At 38.3% G+C, this 14,892-nt stretch overlaps 1 protein-coding gene across 1 annotated transcript in view; it reads left to right on the forward strand.

Annotated features, from left to right (window-relative positions):
• Positions 1–14,892, forward strand: part of FRMD7 (FERM domain containing 7) — a 56,093-nt gene that overhangs the window by 34,735 nt on the left and 6,466 nt on the right. Inside the window, exons 6-7 of the mRNA XM_033114044.1 lie at positions 12,896–13,010; positions 13,201–13,348. Of these exons, the coding sequence (XP_032969935.1) occupies positions 12,896–13,010; positions 13,201–13,348 (263 nt within the window). The remainder of the gene's footprint in view (positions 1–12,895; positions 13,011–13,200; positions 13,349–14,892) is intronic.

Raw genomic sequence — 14,892 nt, forward strand, 5'->3', positions numbered from 1 at the left:
AAGGAGGTGGCTTTTGTGCTGGTTGTTAAAGGGACACATAGGCATTTGATAAGTAGTAACACGCAGAGAAAACAGCATGAAAAAATAGTAGTGGGACAAGAAGTAGTATATACAGAGGATGCAGCACAAGTAAAGCTCAAGTATAGGGTCTGTTTAGGAGAGGTGGCAGAAAACTAAGCATCATTTTGTAGGGCCTTGAATGCCAAGGACACTAACCATATGTCCAGTATCGTGCTTGGCTTGATGGGGGCAGCAAAGGGTAAGGCAGATAGAGAAAACAATCTTGGAAAACTTGTCCTTCTCCATGAGCTGCCTATTAAGGCAGCAGTCAGGGGATTGGGGCTCCCCGACAGCCTCAGATTGGGGGAATCCAATTTCATTCTTAATGGTTCAGCATTATAGATTTGGGCATTCCCTAGTGGCCGTTTCAGGCATAGCACAGAACACTTAAGCTTTTCTAGAGGATATTTTGTCAATAGATGCTCTTTCCATAGAAAAAGGCTAAAGTTTCAATAAGTCAGTTCTTCACAATCCATCCATGTCAGACTATTTTACTGGCTGTTAAAGCAGTGTGTAGAATACAATCAGATTGCTCATTCATTGGCTCATTTATTCATTTATCCAATATTTATGTTCTAGGCATTCAAGAACCTCCACATTCTGACTTTCTCATCTAATTAATTCTCTCTGACACACCCTTCTGGATCTAGCCAGACACTCCCTCCCACACACAATTTGTACATTCCAAATGAAACTTCCCTTTTATGAACGCCTTTAGTAATTCTTTGTCATTCATTCAACAAAATGTTGAGTACCTACTACATGCTAGGTCCTACTATTATAGGCACTGGGAACATAGAAGTGAACTAAGCAGACAAAAATTCTTGCCCTCATGGAGCTCACATTTTGGGAGTGGAAGAGAAACAGACAATAACCAAAATAAGGAAATATATCACATATATTAGAAGGTGATAAGTGTGTTGGAGAAAATAAAGTATGGAAAGGAGCTGGGGAATTCTGGGGGTGGTTACTGAATTTTTAAATAAGGAGGCCATGGTAGGCTTCACTGTGAAGGTGACAGGTGAACAAAGACTTGAAGTAGGTGAGAGAGCAAGCCATGTAGAAACCCGGTAGATGGGAGTTCCAGGCAGAGAGAACATCCAGTGCAATGGGCCTGAGGTGGGGGCATGCCTGGATGTTCAAGAAACATTAAGCAGACTTTGTGGCTGGCTGCAGCTGAATGAGAGACAGAGATTACTCATGGGGGGCCTTAAAAGCATATTAAAGACCTAAAACATTACTCTGAGATGGGAAGCCATTGAAGCATTTAAAGCAGAGGAGTGAGATGATCTGAATTAGGCTTTGACAAGACCATGTTGGCTGCTATGGTGACAAGGGAAACTTTTAACGTGCGGTAAATAAGCCATAGACATCTAATGAACAATATAATTAATATAGACAGTAAATTATACTATAATTATCTAATGCGATAATATCACTACAATGACAATCATATTACAATATATAAAAGTATCAAAGTAACACCGTTTGTGCCTTAAATTTACACAATAATACACGTCAAATTTATTCAATTTAAAAAAGGGAAGAAAATAGACCTTATGAGGGCAGTGTGTGAGGAGACCAGATAAGAGGCTATTGCAGGAGAGAGAGATAATGGAGTTTAGATTAGTGTGATAACAGTGAAGGTGCTCATAACATTTGTTATATTCTGTTACTGATGATATTTACTCATTTGCATATCTTAGGTCTTTTCCTAGATTGTCATAGTCTTACATGGAGAGAAGAACAAGCAGTCTTATATGTTCTTATGTTTTTCTTAGGGTCAATACAGGGTATACAACTTTATTTAGTAAATTTACAGAGTTGTGCAACCTTTACCACTATCCAGTTTTAGAACATTTCCATCATACCCATTTGCAGTCACTCCCTGTTCTCACGCTTGGCCTCTGCAACCACGAACTTACTTTCTGTTTCTATAGATTTGCCTTTTCTGGACATTTCATGAAATCCGAATGATAAAACATGTGGTCTTTCTCATCTGGCTTTTTTCATTCAGCATAATGTTTTTAAAATTCATGCATGCTCTAGCATGAATCATAGCAGTTTGTTCTTTTCTATTGATCAGTACTATTCTATTTTATGGATATACCACAGTTTGTTTATCTATTTACCTGGTCACAGACACTTGGATTGTTTCCAGTTTAACTATTATGAATAATGTTTTGAACATTCATGTACAAGGCTTTGTGTGGATGCATTATTTTATTTCTCTTGGGTAGATTCCTAGGAGTGCAATTGATTGTTTTATCTTATAGTTAATTTACGAGGTGTGATCAAACAATACAGTGAATGTTCAAATAAAAAAACTTATTACAGTAAAAGACACATTGCCATCAATCCCCCTCAAAATACTCTCCCTTACTTCAAACACACTTATCCCATCGTTCTTGCCACTTTCTGAAACAGTTCTGGAAGTCCTCTTTAGTGAGTGTCTGTCGTTGTGCTGTCATGGCTGCTTCAATATCCTGAATCAATTCAAAACATTTACCTTTCATGGTCATTTTGATTTTGAGGAAGAGCCTGAACTCACATGGTGCCAGATTTGGAGATTAAGGTGGATGAGGACACACTGTAATGTTTTTATTTGACAGAAATTGCCATATACCAGAAGTGATGTGTGACATGGAGCATTGTCATGATGGAGGATGATTTACAGCACACTTTAAAACACAATAAAGTCCTGTTCCCCTTCCCCAACAAAATCTTAAAAAAAAACAAAACCCACAAAACATTACAGTGGGTTCTCATCCACCTTATTCACTGGATCTGGCACCTTGCGACTTCTGGCTCTTCCCCAAAATCAAAATGATTCAGGACATCGAGGCAGCCATGACAGCACAACTAAAGACACTCACGAAAGAGGACTTCCAGAACTGCTTCAGAAAGTGGCAAGAACAATGGGATAAGTATGTTTGAAGTGAGGGGGAGTATTTTAAGGGGGGAGGGGTTAATGGCAATTTGTCTTTTACTAAATACATTTTTTTAAAGATTTTTTTTTTATTAGGGAAGGGGAACAGGACTTTACTGGGGAACAGTGTGTACTTCCAGAACTTTTTCCAAGTCAAGTTGTTGTCCTTTCAATCTTAGTTGTGGAGGGCGCAGTTCAGCTCCAGGTCCAGTTGCCGTTGTTTGTTGCAGGGGGCACAGCCCACCATCCCTTGTGGGAGTAGAACCTGCAACCTTGTGGTTGAGAGGATGCGCTCCAACCGACTGAGCCATCTGGGAGCTCAGCAGCAGCTCAGCTCAAGGTGCCGTGTTCACTCTTAGTTGCAGGGGGCAGAGCCCACCATCCCTTGCAGGAGTGGAGGAATCGAACCCACAACCTTGTGGTTGAGAGCCCACTAGCCCATATGGGAATCGAACCGGCAGCCTTTGGCATTAGGAGCACGGAGCTCCAACCACCTGAGCCACTGGGCCGGCCCTACATACATTTTTTTATTTAAACATTCACCGTATTGTTTGATCACACCTTGTATGTGTAACATTTTAAGAAACTGCCAAAATGTTTTCCAAATTATGACAATAAAACCACAAATGTATGTGGTTTCCAATTTCTCCACATCTTCACCAACAGTTTGTGTTGCCCATCTTTTTGATTATGGCCATTCTAGTGAGTATGAAGAGGTATCTCATTTCAATTATAATTACAATTTTTATTGACTAATGATGTTGAGCACCTTCTCATCTGCTTATTAACTATTCCTATCTTTTCTTTGGTAAAATGTTTATTCAAATCTTTTGTCCATTTTTAAATGGGCTGTCTTCTTGTTGACTTTTAAGAGACTTTTATATATTCTTATTAAAAATTCTTATGAGACATGTAATTTGCAAGTTCCCCCAGTCTGTAGCTTGACTTTTCATTTTCTTAATGCTGTCTTTTTGAGTGTAACAGTTCTTGATTTTGATGGAATTCTACTTTCTCAATATATCTTAGTGGATCATGCTTTTTGGTGTTATATCTATGAACTCTTTGCCTAACCTTAGATCGCAAAGATTGTCTCCTAAGTTTTCTTCTAGAATTTTATATGTTTACCTCTTAGATTTATGTATATGAACCATTTTGAATTACTTTTTGTATGATTATATGGTATATATTGTGAGGTAAGAATCTAACTTCATTTTTTTGCATGTGGCACTCCATTTGTCCCATTTATTAAAAAGACTATTATACCCCCATTGAATTGTCTTTTACCTGTGTCAAAAACCAATTAACCATAAATGTAAGGACTTAATTTTGGATTTTCAACTATGTTCTATTAACCTATATGCCCTTATGCCATTACCACATTGTCTTGTTTACTGTAGCTTTGTATTAAGCTTTGACATAGGGAAGTGTACATCTTCCAGCTTTGTTCTTCTTTTTCAAAAATTTTTTGGTTATTTTGCATCCAGTGCATTTCCATGTAAATTTTAAGATCATTTGTCAATTTCTACAAAATATTGGTGGGGATGGAATTGAATTTATAGATCAATTTTGGCAGAATTATTATCTTTACAATATGGAGTCTTCTAATCCATGAATCTGAAATGTCTTTCAATTTATATAGATCTTTTAGTAATTTCTCTTGGCAATGTTTTGTACTTTTCAATATATAAGTCTTACATACACATCTTTTCACATACTGATCTGTCTAGCTACCTTGATGAACTCATACATCAGTTCTAGTAATTTTTTTTGGATTCCTGAGGATTTTCTACACACAGAACCATGCTGAATACAAGTTAACACAGTTTTATCTCTTCCTTTCCAATACAAATTTTTTATATTTCTTCTTGTTGCCTGATGAGAACCACCAGTAGTACAATGTTGGCTAAAAGTGGCAACAGAAGACATCCTTATTTCTAATCTTAAGGAAAGCATTCAGTTTCACACCATTTAGGGTAATTATAATGTTAGATGTAGTGTTTAATAGTTAACCTTTATCAGATTGAAGAAGTTCTCTTCTATTCCTTGTTTGTTGAACATTTTTATCATGAATTGGTGTTGGATTTTGCTCAATACTTTTTTGGCATCTACTGAGATGGTAATGTATTTTTGTCCTTTATTCTATTAACATACTCGCAGTACTTTACATTAATTAATGTTCACATGTTGAACTGATATTGTAATCTTAGGATAAATCCCACATGGTCATAATATGTAATCGTTTTTATATGATGCTGGATTTAGTTTACTAGTATTTTTTTAAATTAATATTTATTGGGGTGATAATTGTTAGTAAAGTTACATAGATTTCAGGTGAACAATTCTGTATTACATCATCTATAAATCCCGTTGTGTGTTCAGCACCCAGAGTCAGTTGTCCTTCCATCACCATATATTTGATCCCCCTTACCCACATTTACCACCTCCTTCCCCCCTCTGGTAACCACTAAACTGTTGTCTGTGTCTATGAGTTTTTGTTTCTCATTTGATTGTCTTGTTCTTTTGTTGTTTTTGGTTTATATACCACACATCAAAGAAATCTTATGGTTGTCTGCTTTTTCTGTCTGGCTTATTTCGCTTAGCATTATAATCTCCAGATCCATCCATGTTGACACAAATGGTCCTATTTCGTGTTTTCTTAAAGCCAAATAATATTCCATTGTGTATATATACCACAACTTCTTTATGCATTCATCTATCGAAGGATATTTTGGTTGTTTCTGTGTCTTCACCACTGTAAATAAAGCTGCAGTGAACATTGGAGCACACGTGTCTCTATGGATAAATGTTTTCAGATTTTTTGGGTAGATACCCAGGAGAGGGATTGCTGGGTCATATGGTAAATCTATTCGTAAATTTTTGAGGAACCTCCACACTGCCTTCCATAGAGGCTGCACCAATCTGCATTCCCACCAACAGTGTATGAGGGTTCCTTTTTCTCCACAGCCTCCCCAACACTTGTTATTTTTTTTCCTATTTTGCCCATTTTTCTTCTGTTTTGTTATAATTTCTTTTTTTTTTAAATTTATTGGGGTGACAATTGTTAGTAAAATTACATAGAGTTCAGGTGTACAATTCAGTATTACATCATCCATAAATCCCATTGTGTATTCACCACCCAGAGTCAGTTCTCCTTCCATCACCATATATTTGATCCCCCTTACCCTAATCTCCCACCCCCCACCCCCCTTACCATCTGGTAACCACTAAACTATTGTCTGTGTCTATGAGTGTTTGTTTCTCATTTGTTTGCCTTGTTCTTTTGTTGTTTTTGGTTTATATACCACATACCAGGGAAATCATATGGATCTCTGCTTTTTCTGTCTGATTTATTTCGCTTAGCATCATACTCTCAAGATCCATCCATGTTGTCACAAATGTTCCTATATCATCTTTTCTTACCGCCGAATAGTATTCTGTTGTGTATATATACCACAACTTCTTTATCCATTCATCTATCGAAGGACATTTTGGTTGTTTCCATGTCTTGGCCACCGTAAACAAAACTGCAATGAACATTGGGGCACACGTGACTTTATGTATAAATGTTTTTGATTTTTTGGGGTAGACCACGGGGGAGGGATTGCTGGGTCACATGGTAATTCTATTCGTAATTTTTTGAGGAACATCCACACTGACTTCCATAACGGCTGCACCAGTCTGCATTCCCACCAACAGTGTATAAGGGTTCCTTTTTCTCCACAGCCTCTCCAACACTTGTTACTATTTGTCTTGTTGATGATGGCCATTCTGACTGGGGTGAAGTGATATCTCATTGTGTTTTTTATTTGCATTTCTCTGATGATTAGTGATGTTGAGCATTTTTTCATATGTCTATTTGACATTTTTATGTCCTCTTTGGAGAAATGTCTCTTCAGGTCCTCTGCCCATTTTTCAATTGGGTTGTTTGTTTTTTTGTTGTTGAGTTTCATGAGTTCCTTGTATATTTTGGATATTAGCCCCTTATCAGAGGCACTGTTTGCAAAAATCTTCTCCCATTCAGTTGGTTGCCTCTTTATTTTGTCGATGGTTTCTTTTGCTGTGCAGAAGCTTTTAAGTTTCACATAGTCCCATTCGTTTATTGTAGCTTTTATTTCCACTGCCTTTGGAGTCAAATTCATAAAATGCTCTTTGAACCCAAGGTCCATGAGTTTAGTACCTATGTTTTCTTCTATGCAGTTTATTGTACCAGGTTTTATGCTTAAGTCTTTGATCCATTTTGAATATTAATTTTGGTACATGGTGACAGATAGCAGTCCAGTTTCATTCTTTTGCACATGGCTATCCAATTTTCCCAGCACCATTTATTGAAGAGGCTGTCTTTCCTCCATTGTATGTTTTTAGCTTCTTTGTCAAAAATTATCTGTCCATATTTATGTGGTTTTATTTCTGGGTTTTCAATTCTATTCCATTGGTCTATGTGTCTGGGTTTTTTTTTTTTTTTGCCAACACCATGCTGTTTTGATTATTGTAGCCCTGTAGTAAAAGCTAAAGACAGGGAGTGTGATACCTCCAGTATTGTTCTTTTTTCTTAAGATTGCTTTGGCTATTTGGGGTCTTTTGTGGTTCCAAACAAATCTGATGATTTGTTGTTCTATTTCTTTAAAAAATGCCATGGGGATTTTGACGGGGATTGTATTAAATGTGTATACTGCTTTGGGTAATATGGCCATTTTAATTATATGTTGATTCTTCCAATCCATGAACACGGAATGTCTTTCCATTTCTTTGTGTCTTCTTCAGTTTCTTTCAAAAATGTCTTATATTTTTCAGCATATATGTCCTTCACGTCCTTGGTTAAGTTTATTCCTAGGTATTTTATTCTTTTTGTTGCAATTGCAAAAGGAATTGTTTTTTATATTTCTTTTTCTGAGATTTCATTGTTAGTATACAGGAATGCAATGGACTTTTGTATGTTGATTTTGTAGCCGGCCACATTACTGTATTCGTTGATTGTTTCTCATAGGTTTTTGGTGGAGTCTTTAGGGTTTTCTATATCTAGCATCACGTCATCTGCAAAGAGTGATAATTTAACTTCTTCATTCCCAATGTGGTGGCCTTTTATTTCTTTCTCTTCCTGATTGCTCTGGCAAGGATTTCCAACACTATGTTGAAAGGCAGAGGTGATAAGGGACAGTCCTGTCCTGTTCCTGAACGTAGAGCAAAGGGCTTCAGTTTTTCACCATTAATTATGAGATTAGCTGAGGGCTTGTCATATATGGCCTTTATTATGTTAAAGCATTTTCCTTTTATACCTATTTTATTAATTGTTTTAATCATAAATGAATGTTGTATCTTGTCAAGGGCATTTTCTGCATCAATTGATATAATCATATGATTTTTGTCCTTTATTTTATGTGATGCATCATATTGATGCATTTGCGGATGTTGAGCCATGCTTGTTCCCCGGGGATGAACCCCACTTGGTTGTGATGAATAATCTTTTTAGTGCCTTGTGGTATTCAATTTGCTAGAATTTTGTTTAGGATTTTTACATCTGTATTCATCAGAGATATTGGTCTGTAGTTTTCTTTTTTGGTGTTGTCCTTACCAGATTTTGGTATCAGGGTAAGGTTGGCCTCATAAAATGAGTTAGGGAGTACTGTCTCTTCTTCAATTTTTTGGAAGAGTTTGAGCAGAATTGGTATTAGATCTTCTGTGAAGGTTTGGTAGAATTCACTAGTGAAGCCATCTGGTCCCGGACTTTTGCTTTTGGGAAGGTTTTGGATGACTGATTCAATTTCGTTACTGGTGATTATTCTGTTTAGATTTTCCAGTTCTTCATGGTTCAGCCTAGGAAGGCTATATGTTTCTAAGAACTTGTCCATTTCTTCTAGGTTATTGAATTTGGTGGCATATAGTCCTTCATAGTATTCTTGGATGATCTTTTGTATTTCTGTGGTGGTGTCCGTGATAACTTCCCCTTTTACATTTCTGATTTTGTTAATTAGTGTCTTCTCTGTTTTTATCTTAGTCTAGCCAAGGGATTGTCAATTTTGTTAATCTTTTCAAAGAACCAGCTGTTTGTCACATTAATTTTTTCTATTGTCTTTTTGTTCTCTATTTCATTTAGTTCTGCTCTGATTTTTGTTATTTCCTTTCTTCTGCTGACCTTGTTTCACGTTTTCTTTTTCTAGTTCTTTAAGGTGTAACATGAGGTTATTTATTTTGGATTTTTCTTGTTTCTTGAGATAGGACTGTAATGATATAAATTTCCCTCTTAAAACTGCTTTCGCTGCATCCCAAAAATTTTGGTAGGATGTATTTTCATTGTCATTTGTTTCTATTGTCATTTGAAGACGATAGAGGTATCTTTTGATATCTCCTCTAATTTTTTCTTTGACCCAGTCATTCTTTAAAAGTATGTCGTTTAATCTCCATGTATTTGTGTTTTTTCCTGCTTTCTTTTTGCAGTTGATATTCAATTTCAAAGCCTTGTGATCATAGAATATGCTTGGTATGATTTCAGTCTTCTTAAATTTGCTGAGGTTGATTTTGTGTCCCAATATATGGTCTATCCTTGAAAATGTTCCATGTACACTAGAAAATAATGTATAGTCTGATGTTTTAGATTGAAGTGCTCTATATATGTCAGTTATGTCCTTTTCATCTAATGTGTCATTTAGGGCTGGTATTTCGTTATTTATTTTCTGTTTGGATGATCTATCCATAGCTGTCAATGATGTATTTAAGTCCCCTAGTATAATTGTGTTTTGGTCAATTTCTCCCTTTAGTTCTGTTAGTAGTTGCTTGGTAGATTTCGGTGTTCCCTGATTGGGGGAATTAAATATTGATGACTGTTATGTCTTCTTGTTTTATAGTCCCCTTTACCATTATGAAATGTCCATCTTTGTCTCTTGTTACATTTTTCACCCTGAAGTCTGTTTCATCTGATATCAGTATGGCCACACTTGATTTTCTCTGGATACCATTTGCTTGGAGTGTCAATTTCTACCCTTTCACTTTGAGTCTATGCTTGTCCTTGTAGCTCATACGTGTGTCTTGGAGACAACATATGGTTGGGTTTAGTTTTTCGATCCAATCTGCTACTCTGTGCCTTTTTATTAGTGAGTTCATTCCATTTACATTTAGGGTGATTATTGACATGTGAGGATTTCCTATCATTCTATCTTTAGTTTTCTGGAAATCTGTGTTTCCATTGTTTCTTTGCCTTTTTGTTTTTGTCTCTTATTTCTGTGTGGTGGTATTCTATGATATTTGCTCTGTTTCTTCTTTTATTACAGAGTTTATTTCAGTTCTGGATTTTTTTGAGTGGTTACTCTTAAGTTTATGTAAAAGAATGTTTGATATTTAAAGTATTCCATTTTCTTCAGCATGCTTACATTCTCCATTCCCGTATTCTTGTTCAGGCCTTACTCTCCCCCTTTTTATGTTTTGGTTGCTACAAATTGTCCCTGTTGATGGTAGTTGAACAGCGTCCTTTAGTATTTCTTGTAGTGCAGGTCGTGTATTAGAAAATTCCCTCAGCTTCTGTATGTCTGGAAAGGTCTGTATTCCTCCTTCATATCTAAAGGATATCCTTGCTGGGTGTATTATTCTTGGCTCATAATTTCTCTCTTTCAATAGTTTGAATATTTGGTTCCACTCCCTCCTGGCTTGTAGAGTTTCTGCCGAGAAATCTGATGATAATCTAATGGGCTTTCCTTTGTAGGTTACCGTCTTCTTTTTCCTGGCTGCCTTGAGGATTCTTTCTTTGTTGTTGATTTTTGACAGCTTCAATACAATGTCCTTTGGAGAAGGCTTGTTGGGGTTGAGGTAATTAGGTGTTCTATTTGCTTCTTGGATTCGAGGATCCAGTTGTTTCCACAAGTTTGGGAAATTCTCATCGACTATTTGTTTGAATATACTCTCTGTTCCATTCTCTCTTTCTTCTCCTCCTTGTATGCCCATTATTCTTATATTGCTCTTTCTGAATGAGTCAGAAAGTTCTTGTAGAGTTCTTTCATTTTGTTTTAAGTCACAAGTCTCTTTCTTCTTCCTTCTGTGTCATTTCCAGGTTTCTGTCTTTGATGTCACAGATTCTTTCCTCTATCAGGTCAACTCTACTTCCTAAGCTGGCTATTTCTTTCTTAATCTATTGAGTTCTTAATCTCCAGAAATGCTACTTGGTTCTTTTTTAAAATTTCAATCTGTTTGGTAAAATGTTCATGTTTTTCTTTGATTGTTTCTGAGTTCATTAAACTGCCTATGTTTACTTGCATCTCGTTAAATTTTTTCAGAACTGCAATCTTGAATCATCTGTCATTTAAGTCACATATTTCCATGTCTGTAAGTTTATTTTCTGGAGACTTTTCACTTTCTTTCTGGGCTGTCTTGTTGCCTTGGTTATTCTTGGCAATTAATGACTTATTGTTTCTCTTCCTAGACATCTACAGGAGTGGGTTCTGCAACAGGTTCATAGGAAGAGGTCTTTCTTTTGTTTTCCAGTATATGTTGGTGTAATGTTTTATTTTCTGTCCAACTTCAGCCTTTTTTCTCTGTCACACTGCAGTGTTATGTTTTCTCTGCACTATTCCAGCTTGTCACACAATGGGGGGGGGATTCTCTGTAAGGCGGGCTTCTCCTCTGTTAACAGTTTGCCTGTGTCATAGGGCGCCAGGTCCGTGTGGGAATATGGAGAACTTTTGAAGTTCCAAAGCTCTTCCTGCACCAGATTCAGAGCCTGTTTGTTTCAGCAGTTCTTTTTACTCCTGCAGGGCTCCTCCCAGATATGTGGGGACTTGGGCGGGGTGGGTTGTGAGAGGTGGCCTAGAGCAATGGCGGCGACCACCACCACGGCCAGTCCTGCTTCCACAGATCCCTGCCCTTTATCAGAACTAGTTGAGCTGTGAATCTGTGTCTGAGGACCACAGTTCTCAGGACTGCAAATATTCTGTTCTTTTGTTCTGACACTGCTACTGCTCTGCTACTAGCACTGGGCAGGTGGAGACGGGGCAAGAACTGGGAGGGTAGGGAGGGGGCAGCTAGTCTCTGTGCTTAAGGCTTCCGTTCTCTCCGGCAGTGATAGCTTAACCACCGTTTTCAGCCTTCTTCCCTCAGTCTTTGCTCTGAGGTCTCTGCTGTGAGCGTTGGGTTCAGTCATGTTATATGGTATCCCCTCAGCCCTGTGGGCCATAAATGGAACCCTAGAAGTCCGAGTTTTTCCCTCTCCCTAGCTGCAGTAGTTCCTGGATGCAGCGAGCTCAGAGCACTGAGCTAGGTCTATGTCCTGCGCCTGCGCTTCTCCGTGTCCACACTTCTCCAGTCCCTCCTGCCTTGCTCAGGCAATTTGCCCACCTTTAGGTGAATTCAATAGTGAGAGTGTTCCTCTTGCCTGTCTGCTGTGCATGGAGTCCTTTGTGGAGTTACAGTTGTTCAATTTGTTGTGAATTCCAGGGGAGATTTCCAGAGGCTCACCTCACGCTGCCATTTTGATGACGTCTGTAATCTCTCTTTTATAGTTTCTATCTCCAATACAGTCACATTCTAAGGTGGGATTTTATGGGACTTCAACTATGCAATTGAAGGGGGAGGACACAATTCTATTTATAATGGGAACTGATCAGAAGTAGAAGAGATCATAAACCGAATGCAAGAGAAGAAAATAAAATATTCATCTGTGATCCTGGGGCCTTTAAGTTCTATATTGTGTGTGTGACTTAGAATGCATGGACTTCCTAGCAACCCACTGCTTCTGATTTGAAAAAGGACCAGTTAATCCCGTTGTATATCCTAAAACTTAAATAGACATATAACATGGGGTGGGAGGCCTCAGGCTGCATTGGCTGCAAAGAAATGGCTGTTTGGGGAGGTCAGAGGGTCTACTGGGTGCTCCATTGCCTAACTCCTCAATGGTAATGTGAAAAACGTCACCTTTCTGTCATGCAGCAGAACTGGGAGACTTTCATGAAGAAACAGATAGGAAACATATGGCACAAACCCAATACTTACTGAACCAAGACCGTCTAGAGAGAAAAATCATGCACTTTCATCAGAAGCACATGTAAGTACTGTAACTGGCATCTGCTTCCACCAGCAGAGAACACTGCTGCTGGGGACAGAATCTTGAAAGCAAAACCTTAAGTCAAAGAAGCTATAGGCCCAAGAAAACACTGAACTCCTCATGGAGCTCTCAGGGTGGAGCTGTCATTCTTGCTGTATTTATTAGACTCATAAATTCTTTCCCCTTGCAGTGGCATGAACCCAGCTGAATCTGACATTCTGCTTTTGGACATAGTGAGGAAGCTGGATATGTATGGCATCAGGCCTCACCCTGCCAGTGATGGCGAAGGGATGCAGATACACCTAGCTGTTGCTCACATGGGAGTACTGGTGTTACGGGTAACAACTCTTTCCTTTAAAGTCCCTCAGCTTTAGGGGTTATCTTGGCTCAAATTTGAGTATCTGTTCCTATGGTAACCCAGCCCCTCAGTCTTACTACCAGCAAGAAAGGGAGGTGATGCTTGGAAGTCTTTCGGGTAAGTCCTCTCCTCTCAATGTGCTTTGCTTCCATTTGCAGTCTATAACTGACTGTTTTGATTCTGAGGAGCTCACACATTAGATCAGGTCAGCATGATGGACAGAGGAAGTCCATCTTTAGAAATGCTCTTTAGAAATTTTAGACCCTAAATAAGCACATGGATTTTGGCATCCTAAGAGCTTAGTCTGTGACAAAGTGCATTCACCCTGTTCAAATCCACCAGAAACAACCCAAAGGGTCCAAGGTATGGTGTTCTGTTCAGTTACTGGTTTCTTTGGAGGCACCCAGTGCCAGCAGGCAGGGAATTAGTGCCCAAACCCGCTAGCAATTGTTGCTGTTTACTGGCTCAAGCTTTTTACCCAGGACTTTGTTTTCCAGATTAGAAACCAACTCAGGGCTCTCTGGTCCTCTATCATCATTAATCCTTGCTCCAGGGAACTTGGCCAGAAGCTATTTTTTTCAGTCTATTATGTCTCCTCACGTCTGTAAACATTGAGTGAATTTAGATCCAAGTTAAGGTTCAAAAACATGTGCCTAACCTACAAAATGAAAGGCACAATCCAGGCTGGTTTGGAAATGAATCACCTGGTTGAGAGGAAGGGGTGACCTTAGACCCACTGACCATCAGAACCGAATTAGAGCACTAAAAGTAAGTCACTAAGCCAATCAGGTACAGACTTGGCTGAAAGAATCTTGGCCTTCTCAATTATTTGATATAAACTTTAGAGCATGAGAGTCACATTGATGGGCAAAAGACCCAGTGGATCACAGGTACACCTATTCACCCACGAGGGAATTTTCACCCATTCCACTTTAACCCCTGATTCTCGCTATTTCCTCCTGCCTGTGAGCAGATGGGGATAGTAGTGGAGCAAGGCCATCATGTTAGTTGTGATATATTTCAGTGTGACTTCTGTGGACAGTCAGGAACAATATAGCTGGTCTGTTTTGTCCTACCCAAATCCAGTCAAATACTTAGTATTGAGTACCTTCTGTGTATTCTTCCTTGTATTATTCTTTCTTTGAAAAAACCCACCTTAACAAAAAAAAGGTAGTCATTAAAAAAAAAAAACCAACCACCTGTATTGAGATATAATTTTCATCCCACAAAATTAATCTGTTTTAACTGTGCAAGTGAATGGATTTGAGTGTATTTACAGAGTTGGGCAGCAATCTATTTATTCATCCTGCTATCAGTATATTTATTGTGCATCCACTCTGTGCCAGGGACTAGAGCTACAGAGGCACCTAGGAGTGATCCTGACTTCATGGAACTTGCATTCTAATAGGGGGAAGACAGACAATTAACAAGTAATTATATACAAATGTGACGTACCTTGTACTAGAAGTATGGGGTGTTAAGGTGACACATGTGAAAGGGGCTTGTGTCCCTCCTGGAATGCCT

The sequence above is a fragment of the Rhinolophus ferrumequinum genome, chromosome X (assembly GCF_004115265.2).
Source record: "Rhinolophus ferrumequinum isolate MPI-CBG mRhiFer1 chromosome X, mRhiFer1_v1.p, whole genome shotgun sequence".
In the NCBI taxonomy this organism is placed as follows: Eukaryota; Metazoa; Chordata; class Mammalia; order Chiroptera; family Rhinolophidae; genus Rhinolophus; species Rhinolophus ferrumequinum.